The 23,571-nt window shown below is 36.6% G+C and overlaps 1 protein-coding gene across 4 annotated transcripts; it reads left to right on the top strand.

Annotated features, from left to right (window-relative positions):
* Positions 1-80: 80 nt before the first annotated feature.
* On the top strand, positions 81-23,273 carry SGTB (small glutamine rich tetratricopeptide repeat co-chaperone beta). Of its 4 annotated transcripts, none has more exons than XM_062599974.1 (11): positions 81-169; positions 1,203-1,329; positions 5,564-5,667; positions 6,435-6,504; positions 10,791-10,890; positions 12,824-12,928; positions 15,436-15,574; positions 15,662-15,724; positions 17,735-17,772; positions 18,019-18,102; positions 19,619-23,273. In XM_062599974.1, exons 2-11 carry the CDS (start codon positions 1,230-1,232, stop codon positions 19,728-19,730), a joined length of 915 nt encoding a protein of 304 aa, XP_062455958.1. In that variant the 5' UTR covers positions 81-169; positions 1,203-1,229; the 3' UTR covers positions 19,731-23,273. The 4 variants fall into 4 exon arrangements, with proteins under 4 accessions (XP_062455958.1, XP_062455959.1, XP_062455962.1 ...); XM_062599975.1 differs by lacking the exon at positions 81-169 and adding an exon at positions 600-757; XM_062599978.1 differs by lacking the exon at positions 81-169 and adding an exon at positions 4,938-5,093 and having other exon boundaries at positions 1,251-1,329.
* The last annotated feature ends 298 nt before the right edge of the window (positions 23,274-23,571 follow it).

Raw genomic sequence — 23,571 nt, forward strand, 5'->3', positions numbered from 1 at the left:
CGCGCGCCCGCGCGCGCGCGCGTCCCCGCCGCGCGCCTCCCCCGCCCCCTGCCGCCGCGGCCGCGCGCGCGCCCGCCCGCCCTCGCGCCCCTTGTCTCTGGCACCCGGCGGCGGCGGCGCTGACAGCGAGGCGGACGGCGCTGGCCGCGGGGCTCGCCCCTCCCGCGCGGTAAGGGGGGCGCCCGCCGCGGCGGGGGCGGCCGTTGGGCGCCGCGCTGCGGCGCGGGCGGGGCGGGGAGGAGGGGGCAGCTCGCCGCAGGGCCCCGCGGCCCTGTCCGCCCGCCGCGGGGGGCGGCTCGGCGGCCGCTTCCGCCGCCCTTCGCCGCGGGGGGCGGCGGCGGCCCGGGGGCGGCGGCGGCCCGGGGGCGGCGGCGGCCCGGGGGCGGCGGGCCCTGCGCCCTGCCGGGGCTGCCTGGCGGCGGCTGGGCGGGAAAGCAGGGCCGGCGGCGGCAGCGGCACCGCTCTGCTGGGCGGAGAGCGATGCCTTAGCCCCCACCCCCCAGAAGCCGGTGGTCGTTGTGCTTTATTTTTCTTTTTCTAAATCGAAGCGGCTTAAGGGGAAGAAAAAAAAAAAAAAGTTGGGAACTAAGATTTTCTTCCAAGTTATGTAACTCCCAGCTGGTGCTGAACGCAAATCAGACCGAGCCGGTGGCGTGTCCCGCCCAAGCGTGCATCGAGGTCGCTGCGTTCCAGTTTTCTGTCCGAAGTGAACGGAAGCCGTTCAGCAGCACAGTGCCGGGAAATAGAATAGCTTTCAGTAAAGTCTGTTTTGTTATGTTAGCAGTTCCGTAATTTATCAACGTGGCTTTTTAACTTAACGATTTCAGTAGGTGTTCCTGCTTCCAAGTGCATGTGCCTTAGAAATAAAACCAAAGCTATATCTTTGAGGAAAGTAAATGGCTTAAATTATTCTCAGTGAATGCAGGAATGTATCTGAGGAAATCTGTGCTCTTTTGCTGGTAATTAGAGTAGATGGTCACAGGAGTTCTCCCTTACCCATAAAATTTAATGGGTAGTTTAAAGGTATTAGTTTATTGGGCTTTCTAGTAAAGGGTGTTTTAGTGTGTTCTGTGTAATTTCTAGTGAGGTCATTGAGAGGCTGGAATACTCTGGAAATTCAGGACTGGGCCTAAGGCACATGTTTGGTCATATTCTAAAGCTTTTGTTTATTTTTTGATATAATAAATCTTATTCTTTTTAAGACTGAGGTGAAATTCATCGGTTCCAAGATGTCATCAGTCAAACGCTTGGTTTATGCAGTCATCCATTTCTTGAGAGAGCAGAGTCAGATGGATTCTTTCACTCCAGATGAACAAGAAAGCTTGGAAGGTAAGTGATAAAGGTGATAATGCATACCCATGTATGCACTGTACATACAGACATTAAAACGTTTGGTGTATATTGTGAAAGAAAGTAACTGGAATGACTTAGTTGAAACTGCCACCAAATACTATCTGCAAATACAATCAAGACATTAATATTTCTGAGATTATAAATTCGAAAACATCTCTCTTTTTTAAAATGAATTTTGTACTACCTTATTTCTCAGCAACAGATATTTTGAGTCTCATTATAGTAGGCAATGCCAAAATATAAACTGTGGGAATGATTCATATATGTCTCCCCCAACTTTTTGCCAGCTGATTCTTGTTTCGTTTTAATGTTTAGTTGCTTTCTACATTTTGTGCCTGTTGGTATCTGTGACCAGAATACAGGAGAAGTTGGTTTCTGTCAACCATGATGTTGGCCAGAGGGGAGGGGTAAGGAGTAAAACATGAACAACCATTGGTTTTGGTATGTGGAAAGAACACTTGTTTCATTCTTACAAGAATTCCATGTAATTCATGAGGGAAGGCTAAGAGACCCAAAGAATACGAAAAATAAATGTTTCACAGCACTTTTTCAAATGAATCACAGCAGTTCCAAAGAGCTATAATAGTGAGTATTTTCAGCATGGTATAGTTTCTATTAACAGAAAACATAGCCACAAAAGACATTCATTCACCTTTGTAACTTCGTAGTATCTATCTTTTTCCTTCATATTGCTCTCATTCCTTTTCCCTGATTCCTAGAGATTTCTTGGGGACTGGTAATCACAATGTGGAATTAAGTAAAAGAAGAACAAAAGTATCTTAATTTCAGAATTAGCTTTTCAAATCATCTGTTTGAAAGACCTGTGCACTGTTTCAAGCGGTCTTTGGTTGTATGACCTAACAGGAGGAAGAAGCCTAGGACCGGCAATGCAATAAACAATATCTAAGGAGACAACCATTGAGTTTTGTGAAATTTGAGGAATGAGGAGCGGACATTTCACAAGTACAGAAGCAGATCCTGCTTCTCAGAGGCATGAACTTTAAAAGATAAACATGAAATGTTCTTCCTTCCAGTGTCTATTGGTTTTATAGTACAGTTGTTCACTAACATAAGCAAGAAAAGGAGCACATGTAGGATGCTATTCAAAGGATATTCCACAGATTTTGTTTTACATCACAGTCTGGAATATTTATGCATTTGAAAAGTGATAGTTATGAGCGTAACCTGTATCAGTATTTGATAAGGAATATTTGTTCAGCTGATGAAAGAAAGTAATGTTTTTAGAAATCGTATGAGAGATGAGTTATATTCCTTTTGTTTTTATAAAACTGATAAACATTGATGGGTTGTGATTTTAGCTGATTATTTTCTCAGAGCAGCTTTAACCAGTATCTACCCAAAAGAATCAACAATTTTAAGAATCTATTTTCTGAACAAAAAGACATTATAATACTTCAGTTGTGCTTAAATACTGATGTAAAATTTAACATTTAATACAGATATGAAATCCTAATTTTAGAGCTTCATCCTGCCAAAAGTATGGTGCCATATGCTGTGTGTTAGAGGATCAGAGTCGGCATTCTAAATACTTGACTCATTTTTAGTTGTGCAAGATTATCTTCACTGCATGTGGAATAACTGTAGCTCCACTGTATCCCATGTGCTTCCATTTCCAGGTAGTAGGTGTTGGTGTGAGACCCAGGAGTTCAGAAGGGAGGTGGGTGTCTGCTCTGATTGGCAAGGTGGTCAGTACAAGCTTCAGCAGCTGCCTTGGCCTCAGAAAGTGTGTGTGACAGTGGAAGGAATAGGAGGAACAGATAAATTTGGTGGCTTGAGAGCCAAAGACACGAGAAAAATTTTGCATTAATGGCTCAAACAGTGCAGCAAGTCTCTCCCATCTTTCTGATTGCTTCTAGCTTGCACAGCTAGAAGTTATGGCACAGTTAACAGTGCCGAACTCTATTGATGAGATGGTGAAAGATTGGCAGTCTGGTCTTTTGATATGCTTTTCAGACAAGAACAAATCTTCACTCCATTGATTTTACTGGGGCCAGGATTTTACTATAATACATGAAAACAGAGTGGTTACTGATCTTTCAACAACCTGAAACATCATCTGGTTTGAAAAAGTTTGAGCTTTTGCTGTGTTTTTATTTTTACGTTGTTGTCTTGCATGTTAGCCAGTGATTACTATGCTGTAAAATAGTTCTAACCTACTAATTTATCATGTAAGAGCTCTTAGTTTAGTTGTACCTGTGATAGAGAGACTGTAAGGAGTCAGAGTGTTCCATTTTTCAGTTAAAGGAAAAAAGTAGGAGTTCGCTTTAACAACTAATTATTTCATGGAACTGTCTACCAGTAACAATGATATATTCAGGATTACTTTGTTTAAGCAAAATTTAATCGTTATTGCACTTTGCAAAAATCTCCTTGATGATAAAGATTTGGTGTCATGGACTTAATACCTTGAGAAAGAAAAGGAGAAAGTTTTAGTTTAAATGTATACAAAATCAAAAATGAAGTGAGGCGTTCAAGAAAGGGAATACCTTCAGGTGAAAATAAGTTTTAGAGAACACTTGGTAAGTATACAATGGGCACTGCCTTCCTATTAAGTCATATAAGGAAAATTACATATCTAGTTTCAGTGAGTTTATGATAGACTTTATAAGAAGTATTATTAATGTATAATTCAGAACTTGAAATAATCAATACTCACTTAACTGTAATTAAGTTTTCCTACATATCAATGTATTGTTAGGACACAAACAAATTTAACCCGGGTCTGTCAGTGTTCTTGCTTGGTAATTTAGAACCTGGCAAAACAATTAACTTTTAACATTTACAGATACAGGAGCAAGTTATATGCATATTTAGTCATGTATTCAATCAGCATCACATACTATTAACATAAATTTTGTATCATACTTGTCTTTCTCTGAATCACTTCTATTGTATACAATCAAAGATTAAAAAAATACTTCTTCCAGCTTTTACTGTTTATTTTACAAATAAAGTATACATTTTTGGCTTTCTTCACAGCTATGACATGGAAAACAGGCTCCTAGATTTGCCTTTTTGTTGTTAATAGTCAACAATTTTACATCTGTGATTTCTAATTTCGAGCCAGCATTTATGTTTGTTATAATACAAATAAATATTCAAATTGCATGTAATTCAAACAATTTCAACATTCAGTTTTTAATGATATTTAATTTGAAATTAGAGTTCCTACTCCTGGTTATCTCTTGATCAGGTTCAGGCTAAAAACATTGTACCTATAAACTAAGATGTAATAAAAGTCATTTTTCTGAATGCAAACCAGACTTTAACAGGGAAGAATTTTTACTTCTCAGTTTTTGGTCTGGATGATACACCTTAATGGAAACAAACTACTAGATTCTCCAATTATATCAGTATTTTTCTTATAATCCTAAGATATTATAATTAACAGAATATATGTATATATACAATTATATATAATAAATATGCTCGCATTTTTACATAAAAGTTGATAAATGGCAATTAAAACTTCACTTAGGCATTTGGCTCCATTTTTTTTTTTTTTTTTTTTTTTTTTTTTAGAATTGCTCACTTAAGAAAGGTTGTGAATGTACTTATTGCAGGATTGTGAGGGCCATTTGATCCTTTAACAACAGAACATGCGAGAGGATATTGCAAATATATTTCTTTGTACTATAAAGGCTTGTGTTTGATGAAGCATTTTATTAATGAACAGTGGCTTCAGATGAGTATGTTTTACTTCAAAAAAGAGAGAAATAGTAAGTATTTGTATATATCTAGCATTTATTTCCAATAAAGATGAGTTTCTTCTAACTATTATGTTATGCCATGCAAATGGGTTGTGGTTTTTAGGGGTGGGGTATGTGATACATGCGTATCTGTATTATGTATTGTTATGCTTTTGTTAAAGCCGTACATTTTTGTGTAAAAATATATATATTTTATATATATATTCTTGAATGAGTTTTGATTTCAGTTCTCTCAATGATAGAGCTATGTATAGATTTTGTATAGCTTATACTATTATCTAGCAAGTCAGTTCTGTGGGGATTAGATAGCCTCTGTTTATTTGATGTTGTGTTCCAAAGAACTGTTCTTACTAGTTCAATAAGGAAGTGAACTACAGCTTTCTAAATAAATTAATGAAATTATACTTTTGTTGAAAAACAGGCGACTTTATTTTTCCCCCTCTCTCTCTCTCTCTCTCTCTCTCTCTCTCTCTCATAAGTTGCAATTCAATGTCTAGAGACTGTTTTTAAGATTAGCCTGGAAGATACTCATCTTGCACCTCCACAGCATTTGATAGAGATGTTCACAAATTCTTTTCACAAGGTAAGCATTGAATTTAGATTCTGGAATTACTCTACCAATATGTGATAAGATTTCATATTGTATTCACAACCTTAAAGTGTTATATAGGTCAAAATAATGTGGAAACTTTAGGAAAATATGAAAAAAAAGTGAAATTACCATAAAAACTGGCAGAATGAGAATCTTTGGGGATAGTGGGAGGAATTAATTTCAGTCAGGCAAGGACAATTCCGTATGGAATATTATTAAACAGTGGATGTCTCATTCTCGCTTGAAGTTAAGCATTTTGCCATTCCCAGAGATAATTGTCTGGAAAGTGCTTGAGGTTATCCACAGTTTTCTGATGCCTCCGATTCCCATGTGGAAATAATTGAGTCATTCAGCTTTAAGAAAGGCTGTGTGAACACTAACCTTAAAATATGAACTTTTAAAACGTAGACTAGTATTTCACATCATATAGGACTGCATGGTACAAGAAGCACAGGAACCACCACGTGGCAAAGAAAAGAGTTAGAAAATCAAGACTGTAGAAACAAATCAGTTACTTCTCTTCTCCTTGAATTCCTTAAAATTTGTAGTGAGCTATAAGGTTTCTTTAGTGGTGGAAAGAAACCTATCTTTCTCTTTTAAGGATGTTTTAGTTCTTTCACGCTTCCTGTGCGCTACAGAAAATCTGGTTGATTGCTGGTATGGTGGAATAATTCTTCCCAGGATGAAAGAAGTTTTTTAATATGATCAGGGCTTATATTTAATTAAAAACCTTTTTTTTATATATATCATGTACACAGAATGACATGCTGCCTTTGTCAGATTCTTTACCAGAGGATGTTGAAAAGGCTGACCAGCTGAAGGATGAAGGTTTGTAATTAATAAACAAACGTTACACTCTTGTTGGCTCCTGGGGATATTAAAATTTTTGGTTTAACGTGGATTGTGATAGTATAGCAGCTGGGTAGCACATCCCACACAAAATCTTGGGTTTATATTCTTTAGTGACTGTTATGTTGTAAGAGGGATAAATGATGTGCTCTATGTGGGATTTAAGAAAGTACAGTCTATTCTCTGCCTTACTGCTTATTGCTCAAGACATTACTTCACGTGTCATCTATTAGTTTTTAGCAATGGTCAACATTCTTTAGTAGAAACTTTAAAGAATGAACAATTATTGTTCAGTATGTAATGGCTTTCTCTGTCCATGTAATTTTTATACAGTTTCTATTTCATATTGAAAAGGTTATCTGATATCAAGCATTATATGCTAGTTGAATATTATAACATTGGTAAGGTTACTGTCACGTTACTAGCATCAGCATTTCATGTGATTTTTAAAGCAAATTTATATACTTTATAAAAATGGCAGGCAGGACAGTTGTTTATTTTCCCTTTGGTAAGTTTTATTGCAGTGAACATAACAAAGAGCTGTATAGAAGAAGTCTTCACTAATACTGACCAAGACCGAGAAGGAATTCATTTTATTTGCTCATTCAGCGAGGAAAAAAAAAGACATAGAATGATTGCTGATATTGGTATTAGATTTATTGAACCTTTGCAAATCATGTTCTTAATGACCTTTTGGATTTCCTAACACCTATTTGGGTTTTATAGGAAAAAATAAATATGTTTCTACTTGCAAGGCAGATGTAATCCTCCAGGAAAAAAAGAAAAAATTCAGAATAATGACTTGGAAAAAAACAGACCATATTTGAGAATGAATTCAGAGTCTCTTGTCTTAAAATTGGCCGTCTGCAGCCATTATGAATGACAAAAAGAAAGCACAGTCCATTGCAGTTTTTTGTTTTTCTTTCTTAAGAAAAACAGTAACCTTTTCTTTGTGCTTGTTGTTGAAGTTGGTCATTACCTCTTTACTTTTGAGAATATGAGTTCAAACCAGGTTAGTTCACAAGTGAAAAGAAGTAAAAAGTAACCTACCTTTTGTGCATGCTGGCTTTTCATTTTACTGTCTGCAATTGTCAGCTCATGCAGTGAAGAATACCTGCAGCACTTAGTACAGTTATTGGAGTTTTTAGTCCAGTTCATAACAATGGATGATCTAAATCACTCACTTCTGTCTTGTCATCTGTGAACCTTTGTGTCTTTGTGAACTGGACTAAGAAAATGAAGTTAGTGTATGCTGTGCATTAGTCTTTATGTAGTGTTACTAAAGCAATTCATATCTCTACTGAAAAATTTGGAGGAGCCAGTACTTCAACAAAAGGCCACTTAATAGCCATTAGAGGCATTAGTAAGGAGTTCTGAAGTGCTTAAAATGCTTTTGCTTAATTTCCCTTAATAAAACTAGAGCTTCCTGTCCTGTTCTGTAATGCTGCTTTTGACCTATCAATCCTGATTTTAACACATGTATTATCTATCATCACTGTCATGTTTTCAGTTCTGAGTACTTCTCTGCCCTGGGCTTAGGGAGATGAATTAGATGAATTGTTAAAGTCCCTTTGAGCCATATAATTCTATCACTTCCTGGCTTTTATCTTCGTGATCCCTTACCAATGAATAACTTCTTTCACTTATTTTGCCACCAGCTTGCTCCTCCTCTGCTCTCAAATCTGCCCTGGTACCTGTAGAAATTGACTGATGAACAATGAAACAAAATCAGATAGCTCTGTTTTTTTTTCTTGGTTGTTATTTATGAAAACCAGGAAGTAATATAATCTTCAGACAAGTAAATACTTGATTCTGTTTCCCTAATCCTGTGTATCCCTTGATGCTTTGTGCTTAATATAAGCTATGCAGAGTAGAGAATGTGTGTGGGTTTGTATAGTATAACAGTGGATTGATCCTAAGTAGAGCTTCTAGGTATTACCACAGTATACATACTAATAATCGTATTTTCACTATAGAAAGACACACATTAATTCCTAAAATAAAACTATTTCTTTTTCCATTTTAAGAATTTTTGTCTGGCATTAGAATAAAATACCACAATTGCTTTTCCTTTTGTCCCAAAATGCATAGTCTCAGCAGAAATAGTAGGTCTCTCTATTTGCTTGTTTTCCTTTAGCCAGATTCTGAGCTGAGGAGAGCAAGATTGGTACCTATTTATACTAGCTGCAACTTAGTCCTGGATCTCAGGTCATTGTTATTTCAGAGCAGTATCGGAAATTCCAACGTTAGTGGTCACTGATAACAATTTTGTTTTACAGAAATGTTAATTACTGCAATCTTATTGGTCACAGTTGGAATTTTAATTGGGCTAAAAAGATCAGTTATTATCTTTTAACTTGTGAATCTCAACTCACAAGAACATACAATGTGAAGCATACCTTCACCTTAAATCAAAGGAGAGATGGGCTTCTGAAATAGAGTACAGGCGTAGTTACATTCTGTGTATATTGCAGGCATACGTGTGATTATGGTTTCAGTTTACCTTCTCATTGACAGAGATTGCCGATATAGTTACAGTCTCTCTTATATTACTTTTGAATAGAGGTAATTTTGTACTACATCGGTGATACTTAGTTACCTAAATTTGGTTGTGTTTTTTTAAGCTCTCCAGTGCTCACAAATAAATGCAAGCGTAGTTGTTTTCGGTTAGTACTGGCATCTAGGACGGCTTGCTCCACAGTCCCTTGCATCAGAGATAGCATGCTGCACTGGCTGAAACTTTCAGCCTTTGTTTACGTAATTATTTACATCTGTAGCAACCTGTTGACACTTTCCAAGGATCTCTTGCTTATTTTGGGATAGGGATGAAATATTTTGCCAAAATATAAGCAAGTCTGTCACTCTCCTGCCAGCTTATTTCTTGACATTGCTGGAGAGCCAGGGATTGCTTTGGGAACTCAGAACTAGGGCTTCATTTTTCCATTATTTTGTCATGGGTAAAGAAAGAAGCTACCTGCACTGCTCTGTGTCGAAGTAGAAAGAATGCAACTAAAGTGTGTTTTCTTTTGAATGAACTTACCCTAGAATTTTTTTTCCATAGAAAAGGTAAATATATTTCTAGTTTTTCACTGTAGTAGGCTACAAAGATTAAGAAATGGCAAGCTTTCTTATGGACCAGAAATACTGAATTTTGATAGCTTCTTATGGTGAGAAATTTTAAATCTGAATCATTTTAGGCTGTCTGTGCTATACATGCTCTTCATTATCTTGAAGTACTGCATCTGTGTTATCTTGGAGTACTGCGTTCAGTTTTGGGCTCCTCAGTACGAGAGACATGGAGCTGCTGGAGAGAGTCCAGCATAGGGCTACGAAGATGATTAGAGGGCTGGAGCATCTCCCCTATGAGGAACGGCTGTGAGAGCTGGGCCTGTTTAGCTTGGAGAAGAGAAGGCTGAGAGGGGATCTTACCCATGTCTACAAATACCTTGAGAGGGGGTGTCAAGAGGATGGGGCCAAACTCTTTTCAGTGGTGCCAAGCAAGAGAACAAGAGGCAACGGACACAAACTGAAACACAGGATGTTCCACCTGAATATAAGGAAGAATTTCTTTCCTGTTAGAGTAACAGAGCACTGGCACAGGCTGCCCAGAGAGGTTGTGGAGTCTCCTTCTCTGGAGATATTCAAAACCTGCCTTGATGCAACCATGTCTAACAAGCTGAAGGTGACCCTGCTTGAGCAGGGGGGGTGGACTAGAAGGGACCAGAGGTCCCTTCTCATCTCAACCATTCTGTTATTTTGTGATCTTAGTGACTAAACTCTGTGAGAGCTGCACAGAAGTAGGACTTAAATGCTGCTTAGGTTTTGGTTTTGTTTAACATTACCATGTTATATGGGTAGCAAGTTGTTGGGAGATGTGAGAAGACGAGACCAAAAGGGATTTAACATATAGCCTACTGCAGTATGAAGTTTCCAAAGATACCGATGAATCTAAATTACAATGGAGGTGTTGTGGTTGAACAGCTTCTCAAAAGAATGGTCTTTGCTTAACAGCAGAAACTAACTAGACAGTATAAAATAGCAAGATGAAAGGGGGAAAGTTTGTGGCGGACTACCATATACATACACTTTTACATACATAGTAGGTACTTTTATTTGAATTATTTCATGCCAATTCTATTTAAAAGAATGTATTTCAAAAAAGTGAAGTCATAGCTGTCTTATGGATGTTATAGTGTGACTGTTTTGCTTTCCTACATGGCATTGTATCTTTTAACTACTTAAGAGCTTTCTGTAATTTCTTTCAGGCAACAATCACATGAAAGAAGAGAATTATGGTGCTGCAGTAGATTGTTATACTAGAGCTATAGAACTGGATCCAAACAATGCAGTCTATTATTGCAACAGGTAAAAACAAAATAATGCACCCCTTTTCTTTGTCAGAGTTCATGAACATAATTTTAAAGATAAATTATGAAGAAGATCAGAACAATATGAGGCTAAAAATAGCTGCTGTTCAGGAACTAACATGTTAAATTTGTAACAGATTTATTTGAAGATATGAATATCAGAAATGAACTATCTGTATTAGCTACATGTGTAATATGGACTTTAAAGGCAGTCATATAACATGAGATCAGGTTGTTGTAAGTTAGAATCTCTATATTAAAGCATGATTTCATAATTCCAAGTCTGTTAGAAGTAGGAGCTTTAAGAGCTTCCCCCACGGTGTTCCAGTGGATCATCTGCCATCTTTCTCTCACCGTATTGACATTCCATGAAAAAGTGTCATTAACATGAGTATAGCATTTTGGAGATTTCAAGTGTTGTTTAAGTACTCAGCATCTTTATATAGGACCTGATGAAAAAGTAACAAGACTATGTTATTGTAGATTCATAGTGTAATTAATTCCTCATTGTGCTACTGAGACGGGACCAGATGAAGTCTGGTAGAGCATGTTATCCCAAGAGCCAGGAGCGTAAACATTCAGCTATACTGTGCTGAAGGCCAGTACAGGAACATTAGGAGGATAAGCTGTGAGCCCTCCTGGAAGTGACCTGTCTCTACAAAGTCAGTGTAAAGCCGTCTGCTCTATACCGTTTGGTGCATCTGTTGCCAGAAGGACTTAACAACTTGAATGTAGTTAATCTGGCCTTGTGGATTTTTCTGTTTTCTGAGCTATGTTTCCATTACTTTAGTTGTTTGTGATAAATACAAGTGAAAGATTTGGTATTTAGTGACAATCATAAAGAGGCAGGAAATTCAGCTTACTAATATTACATCAAATATTCAAGACAGTTCAGAATGTAAATTATCTATTTTTCTTGAGAAAACTGATCGCATAAGTCATTTTAGGTTTTAAATGGCTATATGTGATTCCAAAGCCTCCCAAAATGAGTAAAAGTTTCCTCATTAGATTGTGCTTAGGCACCAAATCTGTAGTTGTCAGAAGAGAAGAAATACTTCACTCTATATGCAACATCATCACAGGTTAAATGGGTGAAGAACAAAATGCATCTTGATGTCAGTGAGCACAGTATTGTGCAAAATTATTTAAAAGAATGGCAGGCAGTTGCTTGGAATTTTGAGGGTCATGCAGTATCCAAATAAACATAGACCTTGTTTTTTCTTCTGCTAGTTTGGAATCAGTGGAGAGTTACTGCCTCCAGCAGTATTGCTTTTTATTTGTAGCATTGAGAAGACAAAGCTGAGATCACTAAAAGTTTTAACTGGCCATATAAATTACCTGCCAACATTGGTAAACATTTTCAGTTCAAACGCAAGACTAAGCATTGTCCCTGATTTTATCCAGTCCTTACTGAAAGGAAATTTTAGCAGTTTTGATGTTTCAGAAAGCAGAGAGAAGAGCGGTGAAAAATGTGGGCATCCTTTGAATGTTATGAAATGGCAGTAAAAATATACTTCTTACTGGAAAAGGGCAATTGTATAAAATACTTCTATTTAAACAATGAATCTATGTAAACATTCCATTATTGAGAGTTTCAGTTCTTATAATAAGATTTGTAATGCATTTTATGTATAGTTATGTCCTGATTCTGGAACAGTTTATTAGAATTACTTATTCTTTGCCTTGTTAAAGGTGAGCCTGTGTTCTCCAAAACCCTAGTCTAGCAATTCATTTAAGCACATATTTCAGAATGCTTGCGTGTCCCACTGAATTAAAGAGAGTTGAAGCATTTTCTATACAATGAATGAAAAGCCAGTAAAATTAAACGTGTCTAGTCCAAGTTAGCCATGGACTTGTGAATCTCTGAGCTTTTTTTCTTGTTATTGCTTTTTGACAAAGTTCTCTCTCTTCCCTGTCCACTTTTTTTTTAGGGCTGCAGCTCAAAGTAAGCTCAGCAACTACAGTGAAGCGATAAAGGACTGTGAGAGAGCCATAGCAATAGATCCAAAATACAGCAAAGCATATGGGAGAATGGGGTAAGCTAATAAAAATCTGAGTAGACACTGAAGACTAAGTGTAAATCACTATAGATTTTCTAAAATCAGTGGAGCTATACTGTTTTACTTCAGCTGACGGTCTTAACCCGAAAGTATCGCAGTTCTCTAAAAATGATACTATTGGGCTATCACCTTTAAGCTTTATAGAGGCTGTTGATCTCAGCAATTTCGTATCAGTTTTAGTCAGTTTGCATTTTCTTCTTTCAGTTTACCAACTTTGCAAATTTAGTTTAGGAAGTCAAGATATATATAAATGTGTGTGTGCATGTGTGTATATATATATAAATATATATATAGACACACATACATATATATACATGCACACACACACACATATTTTTTTATGTCCTACCTCATTATGAGTAATAAGAATTCTGTAGTTGGAACAGTGAGTCTAGTGTGCTAATGATGCTGTTAGAGAACAAAATTCTGAAAGCATTGGGGCTTTAGTGCTAACAGGAGTAGACTTAATTTTTCTGTTCAATAACTCTCAGAAAGCAGATTTTTTTAGTAAGAGTGCTGTATCTTGTTAGTAAGTTTTCTGAGTCATGTCTGGGAGATTAACAGTGTTATCCCTTTTAGATGGTGGGTCTGATTAAGTGCTATCTCAGACAGTACTGCCAGGAATATTCTCCTGAACTGTGTATCTACTTGAGTGAAGGGCCATTGTGTTTGGAGACATGCAGCTTTGCATTTTCAATAGTCAAACATATTGTGAGGATCTGGGCTGAACACTGCTTTAGACTTCTGGCTTTTGAGATGATGTCTATCTAGTAAATTAAAAAAAAAATGCTTGGAATTGTTCTTGGAGGTCAGCTGGCACAGAATGGTCCATGTTCATATTATTAAACTCTGCTAGTCTGCATTATGGAGTGGACAAATTCAAACTGCCTATTGCTAAATTGCCTTGGCCTGTGTTAACTTCTGAACCGTGCCCCAGAATTGTTTGGAATAATGCTAAGTGGCCTGGGACAAAACTCTGCCAGGGGCCATTTATCTAAGAGTAAAGATAATGGAATTCTATTCCCTGAAAATCCTCCCTGAGAGAGTTTATTTTACTAGTACTAATGCAGCCTGATTGGGTTAGATAACCTCAAAAGCCTTAGTTAATTCACTTCTAAATTACTTTTGTCTTGTTTAACACTCCTTGATTTTGCTATATGGAGACATGTTCTAGAGATCCCCAGATTTCAGTGAGATGGAAATCACAGACTGATTTAACTGGAAATTGGAGGTTATTTTAGAGTTTTGGATGTAAGACCAGTGTGCTTTTTGATATACAGTGTAAGTGGGATCATACTTATGGGATCAAGTTTCTTTAATAGGCTGATACATTGTTATTATGGTAGAGGATATATTTTGAGCTAGAGGGTGTTGCTTAACTCAGTAGATGGATGTAATAATTCAGTTTGCATAAGCTGAATATGGAAACAGTGCTTGCTTAGTAATATCTAAAAAGAAACAAGTGCAGAAGCTACCATCTCAACAAAAAATCGTGTGAGAAAGTTATGCTTTCCTACTGCATTACACAAATGTATCAGTTTTTCTGAGGATTTGACATAGGCTCTGTGTGAGTCACAAGAAAAAAAACCACAGGTGCCACAGAAAAATACAGAGACAAGAGCCATATACTCAGTTAGAGATGCCTGCAGCATAACCCAGAGAGAGCACTTGTCTAATTAGGAGGTAGGCCTGGAACTGTGAACAGAGAAACTGTTGTCCTCTGTTCTGACTCACACTGTGATCCAAAAAGCACGATTTTACATATTTTCTTTGTAAATAAGCATAATTGCATCTCAAAAATATCTGATTGTATTTCTCCTCTGATGAGAAACAACTATTTTGGCCAAATAATGGGCCAAAATGGAGAAAGTTGTTTGAAAGCAACTATGTTAAGGGAGAAAACATGAAAATTGCATGGGTTCCTTCAGGAGCGCAGTGAGTTTCAAACTATTACTGATACATCTCATGATGGAGTTTGTAATGACTGGGACTGATGCAAGTAGCACTGAGCTCTCTTGCCTGAGACAAAAGATCTGGCAGGCTGAAACTTCTGGTTCCAATATCTGGTTCCGTAAAGCTGCAGAATTAATGTGAAGAGTATCTTTCACCTTACTTACCACTTTGTCTTTCTGAATGATCTCTTGGATCAAAACAACTGGAGGAAATATTTAGAGGAATTCAGAGCTCTTGTGACCAATCAGAGATGCTGGATCTGGCTTGTGCTGTCAGACTAAATCACAGTATGCCAAAGAGTTTTTAACAAATCTTGCATATATGTGAAACAGTTCTTCAGGGATCTACTACTCTGCAAAAATATATGCTTACACTAAGCAGTAGTAGTATGATAGCAAATCTTGCTTTAACTTTGTACTGAAGATAAAAATTAGTTGTGAGATGTTGTATTTAGAGCAGAAATTGTCAGTATCATTCTCTTTTGATGCTGATTTATGTTCCAACCAGGATTTTTTTTTATTTCACATTAGGTTGGCTCTGACCTCAGTGAATAAATATGAAGAAGCAATTACGAGTTACCAAAAAGCACTCGATCTTGATCCAGAAAATGACTCTTATAAGTCAAATTTGAAAATAGCAGAACAGAAACTAAGAGACATGTCCAGTCCTGTAAGTTAGCTCTGCATCTATTTATTTACAGTAGTTTTAACTGAGGTTTTGTAGATAAATTAATTTTCAAATGTAATTTGTTTTTAGACTGGAACTGGACTGAGTTTTGACATGGCAAGCTTGATAAACAATCCTGCCTTCATTAGTATGGTGAGTATATCTTAAGTTTTGCATTATATTGTTTTTATGACTGAATTTCTAAGAACTCTTGTTCAATAAGTCAAGTGATTTTAGTGCTTATTATAATGGACAATTGTTTCATTATACTGAATTTAAAACTTCTCTCAGTGATTTTACACTCATATCAGTAAGTGAAACTTGTATCTACTCTAATGCTTATCTGATTTCCAACTGATCCTATACTACTGATGAACAAAAGTATGTACAGATTAGTTATGCTGTTTTTATAGATGGCATAAATAGCAAAATACTGGTAACAGCAAGATGAAAAGATCTCTCTTTTTTTGTTCCTCACATAAGCAGTTAGCAATGAATACAAAAAAAAAGCCTCTTAAATGAATGGCAGTTGATTCAGATGCAACCTATCCAAGAATGAAATAACCCAATACACCTTTTTTTTCTTACCATTTCAAGTTATCCATTACTTTTGTAAGCACAAAACTTGGAGGTGTGCAGATAATAAATACAAAAGGGCTTTCCTTTACTTCTAATACACTAGAAGGTTGTGGTTTTCTCCCTTGGTCTTTCTCCATAGATGGCTTTCTCAGCAAGATGTTATGGATTAACTTAGAAGAATAGGATTGGGAGGAAAAATGAAAAAATCAAAAAATTTATTATAAAACTGTTAAGACTTTACTACCTCTCTGGCACCTCCTGTAGGACAGAACATTTCAACCAGTGCTTCAGCATGGAAAAGCACTGCATGAGAGAGATCGAGATCTGGTCTAATACTGCCTTCTAGATAATAGAGATGGTAAGCAAGGAGGAAGAAGTGAGCGAGTTCTCCAGTGGCATTAATGATTAAAAGCACTGGAACTCCATGTACCGCTTTGCTGGCCATGTGACTTATTTAGTCAGTCTGCATCTGCTTAGAGTCAAAAATGTATTCTTCAATATGGAGCTAACTGTGGGGCAAGAATTTTTTTCTGTCACTTCCAGAAGATGCATGGCAAAGTAAGTAGAACAGAGGGCATTCAGCTAGAATCGAATGTGGTCGGTTTGTTGTTGTTTTAAATTGACTGTGACCCTGAGAAAATTCCTTTTGGCCGCCAATTTTTGCCCAAACCTAGATCGGAGTCATTGCTGATGCTGGAGAGAACAAAAGCTGAATTTGGCATTTTATGTTCAACGGTAGACTGGAGAAGACAACTGATTTACTTTGGAGAGGTTTTGGGGAAATATATTTTGATCAAAAAAATAAATAGTGTGTGTCTATTTTTACATTTGACAAGATCAGTGAACAAGCAGATACTCCATTGTGCCTGTTAGTCTTGTGTTCATACAGCCATTGATTTCCATAGGAATTACAATACTAACTTTAAAGCATCGTTTGGCTTATTCTGTAGTATCTGTCCATATATACTCTTACCCTATGGTAAATACAGTATAATTTTTGAGGTATGTCATTAATGAGAAATTTAATAGTTTTGTGCTTACTACAAAGTAAGAAAATGTTCAGATTACCACAAAACCATGAGACAAAGTAGATCCACAGCCTGGTTTACTCTGCAGTATTATATTCATGTGGCCATAGCCTTAACAGCTTATATCCCCTTTAGTAATAGCTGTAAAATTAATTTATATAATCTGGGAACCAATAAAAACCAAACCTTTCCCAGTAAAGCCCGATAGCAAACCTTAGACCTTAGAAGTCTGAGTTTAATATTTTGGTTTTAGGGTACTGGGGTTTTGTGTTTCTTGTCTTGATGTTCTATTTTTTATGTCTGACTCCGAATAACTGTAATAAATTGTAATTGGTATTTATTGTCTAAAGTATAACAAATTGTGTCAGCTTCACATCCTAGAAATACTTTCCTGTAATGATGATTTTGCTTGGGTCATATGTGCTCTATGCACATAAACTTAGCTTATAATTTGTAACAAAATAGAAGATACACCTTGTGGGTTTTTGCATATCTTCCTCAATGATAACTAAATAGTAAATGTATTATAATGTCAGCTCTATATTGTCTATTTTAGGCAGCAAGCTTAATGCAGAATCCTCAAGTTCAACAATTGTAAGTATTAATGTGGATTATCATTGAAACTAATGTCTTTATGGGTTGAATTAACAGAGAAAAAAATGGATAGTGCTGTTCTTCTGATAATGTAATTTTATTTTTGTGAAATAACTGTGTACAGTTCTACTGTAAGTAGAACTACTGCAGTTTCTTCCTCCTGCGTCTTCTCTCCTCCTGGCAGTTTATTGTTCACTCTAAAGGTCCCTACATACCCCAATGCCAACCCTGTGTTAACTATTCCAGGATGTCAGGGATGATGTCAAATGCCATTGGTGGCCCTGCTGCAGGTGTTGGTGGCTTGTCAGATTTGTCCAGCCTGATCCATGCGTAAGTGTTATGAATCACATAGTTAAAACTATATTACCTTTTTTTAGAAGCAGCATTTTATGCCATCTATTTAAAAGAGGTAGTGTCAAGCCAGTTATGCTGTGGACTCTCCCCATTGTATGCCTGATTATTGTTAAAACTAAGTAGTCCAAGACTTCTACTTTCTGCTGTCTTAAGTTGTTTTCTTGCTTTGCACATTTCAATGTCAGTGGCAGAACTGTGCGCTCAGTTTCATGCACTGTTTGCTTTCTAAATGCCACTTACTAAAAATGCTACTTTAAAGGTTTAGGTGCTTCTGCATCTTGCTTTTAAATCGCATTGATCAAGTTACTACCTAGGATCCCAGATACTATTTTGAAAAGCTACAAATTAGTGAGCACAGGTTGCAACATTCTGAAGTTGACTTCTGACTGACAGTGCTCCAGCATCCTTACATTGAGAGTGGGAGGGCTCTTCTTTCAGGGAACTCAGGATTTAATAGGAGTGATTTTTTTACAAAAGCCAGGACCTAGCTCATTTATAAGACAATAATGATAATCCATCTGGAACACAGTGCACAAAAACATGCACAATTTGCTTGTATGGCAAGTCCTCTCAACAGGTATACAGTTTTAGTTTATTCCAGAATTCTAACCTGTTTCAAACCATATTTTAAGTTTTGCCTGTCCAGAGCAAAAGTAATTTATAATTCACATTATGAGAAGGAATCCACCTCTACCAAAACAAGGGCTGTTTTGGTAAAAATAGTCTCCCATGCGTTTATCTCTAAAAATAGTGGCTTTCCTTCAGCCTGCACTATGCTTAAAGGTGCCTTGATAAGCTCTGCTACCTGAACAAAATGCAGAAGTTGCAGAGAATCCCACACCAGGCTATTCAGGAAGTAACAGATTCTACTCACTTGCTTTTCCTAATAAACTAGTGTCATGCATTTTACATACACTTAATCTTACCTATTCATTTTACTCTAAGTTGCAATTGTTGTAGAGGTGGATGTGTCCTTACTGCAGTCCTGTGAGACACGTAGGTGCAATGCTTTTTACTAATGACCTTCTTTTTACTTTTTACTAATGACCTTCTGCCTACCAGCACAAGTTGGCAGCAGCATACTTCACCTCTGCAAAAGCTTATAAAAGGTTGCCCTTCAGCTAGAAGAGTATTTTTCTTACACAACTATAATGGAGTCCCTTGAAAAGAAGGGAGCAAATCAATTGCAGTTCAATTGCTCAATTTCAGTCTTAGCAAATAAGATAATACTACTTCCTGAGTGTTATCAACTACAAGTAGTAGTCCTAAAGAATGAAAATGAAGACCTGACAATGATATTGTTTGGAGAGACTTTGACTAGATAAAACTCAAATGCCATAGATTTGAGTAACATCATAGTATGGTATTAATCTTTAGTCTTAGCTTTCTTATAATGCAGCTTTCAGTTACATTAGAATATCCTGTTTTCTTACAATTGCTGCTTGTCATTTTTTTTTTAACTTGCTGTTTAATATAAAACTGTTCAACACAGGGGGCAGCAGTTTGCACAACAGATACAGCAGCAGAATCCTGAGCTCATAGAGCAACTGAGAAATCATGTCCGGAGCAGATCATTCAGTGGCAGCACTGAAGAGCATTCCTGACTTAAAGAAGGGATATAAATTGGAATGGTATATAACCCCCAAATGCATACCATAGTTAGTAGCAAAAGTACCATTGTAACTCTTCTGCTTGAATAGAAGACAGAAAATTCTTTGTGCGTGTTCTGCAAACAAGAGTAAATCTGTTAAACAGATCTATTGCACATTAACTTGGAACATATCATTTATGTATAGTTACTCTGAAAATAACACTAAATAGACCGAGTGGTTTATTAAAATCCCAACATACATACATGTCATTTTCAGTATGTGTGTTAGATTGATCTCTGGGACTTTTGAGTGAAGGAGTTTTGTGGTGGCCTGATAAGCTTGCATAATAGTTTAATTCTAAAATCCTAGTGTAAAAGGTCTGTTATTCTGATAGTGAAAATCTTTATGGCTGTATTCCCTGCCAAATGTGCTATGAAACAATACATTAATCAGCCCTTCTGATGTACATCTGACGTGCCCCCTATAACAAGCATAAATCAGTGTTGAGTATAGAGTGCAAAAAGTAATGCTTGGAAAGCTCGTTTCTTCAAGACTGTGGCAGGGCTGAAAACAGTAATACGAAATACTTTTCAGCTTAGTTTGGCAGGAGAGAGGGAGATGATTGCATACAGAGGACTACCACAAACTGTACAGAAAGAGAGGATACTAATCTTAAGTAGGAAAATGCACAGAAACCAAAAGGGAACTTTCTTGGGAAGAGGGAGGAGTGTTGAGAATTTCTAGGATTTTCTACTGCCATGTATATGCTTAAATCATCATGGTAGCCCTGGAGGTCAGCATTATGGTACTATTTGCATAGCCATGGCAAACTGTATTACATTCTATATGTATGCAGTATTTAACATAAGCTTAAAAATCTTTTAACTGTAATGAGCTAAAACTGGTCCCATGACTGTACAAATAATTAGTATTGAAAATTTATCCAAAAACTGCCTTAGAAAAAATAATTCTCTATATAATCTCATGTGGTAAATCATTGATTTAAAAATACCTAAGGACTGTAAAAGTTGCATTATACATATGTATCTTAAGTGATGGTTTTGTGGCCAAGAAAGCTTTTCCAGTCTTTGGTATTTCTGTCTCCACCCTGGCGTTTCTTGCTTGCCTCATCTTACTCTTTCCGATACTACTGCTTTTCTGTTTTTTTATTTCATTACCTATTTAATTCTACTTGCTGTTCATATTGCTTTCTGCTGCAAGGTACGTTTATTTTTACTTAGGGAAATTCTCAGCATGCACAATTTCCTTTTGATATATAAAAACTAATTTGAGGAACGTGCTTTGATCTCTGCTGACTAGCCAGCCTGAAAGCAGTATGGGGAGGACAGTAGAGTCTCCTAAATGGAGAAAGACATAGGAACCCCTGCACCTCACACATTTAATCTGATTCATCTTGCAGTGAAAAAAGAGCATATAGATTAGAAGCAAATGTGAAATTAGAGGCTAAGTAGGGTACTTGACTCTTAATAGATACTAGTTATTGCAGCAATTGTATGAGTGAGTCTGCAGCTATTAAGACAGGACAAAAATGGAACTAAATCCAAGAGGAAAACAAGAAAAAAATCAGGAAATCCATAATAACATCTGTTGAATAAAGACTTAAATCTTAATAAAATGACTAATAACTTTATTCAATAGTTTGCCTGAACTATTAAATTCTCATTAAAATTCTGCTCTTTTCTACTCTCTATTGAAATTGCTGTAGCTGCGTTTTTGATGCTGTAGAAATAGTTACATAAAAATTAAATGCATTTCCAAATAACTTCTGACTTCACATTATCATGACAAAAGAGAATCCCTAAACGTAATCCTTTCTCAGAGGTAGGTCAGACTCTGTATGTAATCTCTTCAAGGTAACTGCTACTTAGAAAGTTAATTCAGTTTCAGCCTGTTCAGTTACACTCAATAGACAGGATGATACTCTTTGTAAGAAAAGACTATGGAAGCTGTGAGTGAGCTGTAACTATTGTATAAATACAGCTTGGAGAAGTATGTTCTGTCAGAGAGCAGCATCACTCCCATCACTCCTGGGAAACAGGAGTTAAATCCTATCCTGTTAAATTTCTTTTCTTTCCTCTTACTTCTCCTTCGTATTTTCAACTGCTTAAAGTGAACTCTAACTTAGATAAGGGGAACCAATGAATACCGGGTGGACTGGACGGCACTTGAGCTATCACACTCAATTTACCTTTGCTTTCTGAAAGTAATCTTTGTGTAGCTGGTTATCTTCCTACTTCAAACCAGCAGCAGTGTCAGGAAGCCCTTAGTTCCTTAAGAATTGCAAAACACGAGAATAAGCAATGACTGTCTCTAGAGGTTGTTCTGTCTTGGGTAAATACACTCTTTTCTCCTTTGATTTTTATTGTTCATAGATGCAGCCCTATTAACTTTATGGATTTATGGGAGAACTATCTCCAAAGTAAAATGGAAATACTGGTTAATTATGCTGCAAACTACTCATGAGATCATCTTTATAAAATGGTAACTTCCATTTCACACACTATAATATTGTCAAATATACATTTTACTCCAGTAGGGATTATATGTAACCAGAATATTTACCACAACTTTGGTATTAGCTAGCCCTTTGGGAATGTGTTACAACTGACACGCTACTTAACTTGTAAACATCCTGGGTTTTTTGTATATTAACAGAAAGAGCTTTATAGCCTGAATTAAAAAAAAAAAAGAGAAAAAAAGAAACACCAGTAACAGTAGCTGTCATTACATGCTTTTCCAGCTGAAACCAGGAACAGAGGGACCATTTATGCTAAAATCTGTTTTGCTTTGAATAGGCTAGTTTGTTTCACAAAGTCAGTCATGCAACGCGTCTTAATCACAGGGTGAGGAAGGAATCTTTCCCTGTGTAATAACGGCACTTTACTTTGCACTGAAGTTTTTCATCCTGGTACATCAAGTGATAAACAACAATCCAAGTAGCCACTGACTTAGTTTGAGGCCAAATGCAGTTTATCATCATTTAACTGAATAAATAAGCATTTAAACCTTTTTGTATTGCTACTGTTTCAACAGCAAATAAGTGTGATAATTGTTTAGAGAGAAAAGTTTTGCACTCATGAATTGTAAAATCCTGTAACTAGCTTGCATGGAAATATATTCTTCTAATTGTACCTCATCAGAAAAACATCTTATTAAATATTCAATATAGAAATAGTTTCAGTTGTACTTTTGGTTTTGTAATAATTAAAAAGTTAACTTCTCCACAGCAAAAGTTGCAATTGGTTTGTAAAAAACATATGTTAACTGTAACTAATTCCTGTAATTTTTGCATAGTGGTTTGTCTGAAAAATCACTCATTCATACTGAGAAAGAATTTGTCTCCAACTTCTGAAGGAAACTTCCCACGCTGCTTGAGGGCTGCAGATAGTCATAAGTCATACTGGCGAAATGCAGTTTGCCTGCCATTTCTGTCTTTCTCCTACCTCTTACTACCACATGGTTGTATCTATCTCCTTTGTGTCATTTAACTTGAAAACAGATTATAAATAAAGTTATTTACATTTTTTGTGTGGATAGTTGTGGTTTTGCTCTGTTCTAGTCTGTTGGTACATCTTTAACCAGGTTGTAATACAAATTTTAGCAGGTTTACCTTATTTTTTTTTTTTTTAATATCTGCTTATGTTGGTTGCTATGCATTTTATTAGATTTGCAGGGTATAGTTTTACTTCTTTTTGTTTCGTATGGGCAAACTCCATTTATCCAATTTTTATTTATACAGTATTTTAAAAATGGGTTTTACACCTAATTTTCACTGATAAAAAGATCTTAATTTTGAAAGTATTTAAAGATTGTTAAATGCCAATATGGCAGC

This window comes from Rhea pennata, chromosome Z (genome assembly GCF_028389875.1).
Source record: "Rhea pennata isolate bPtePen1 chromosome Z, bPtePen1.pri, whole genome shotgun sequence".
NCBI classification, from domain to species: domain Eukaryota; kingdom Metazoa; phylum Chordata; class Aves; order Rheiformes; family Rheidae; genus Rhea; species Rhea pennata.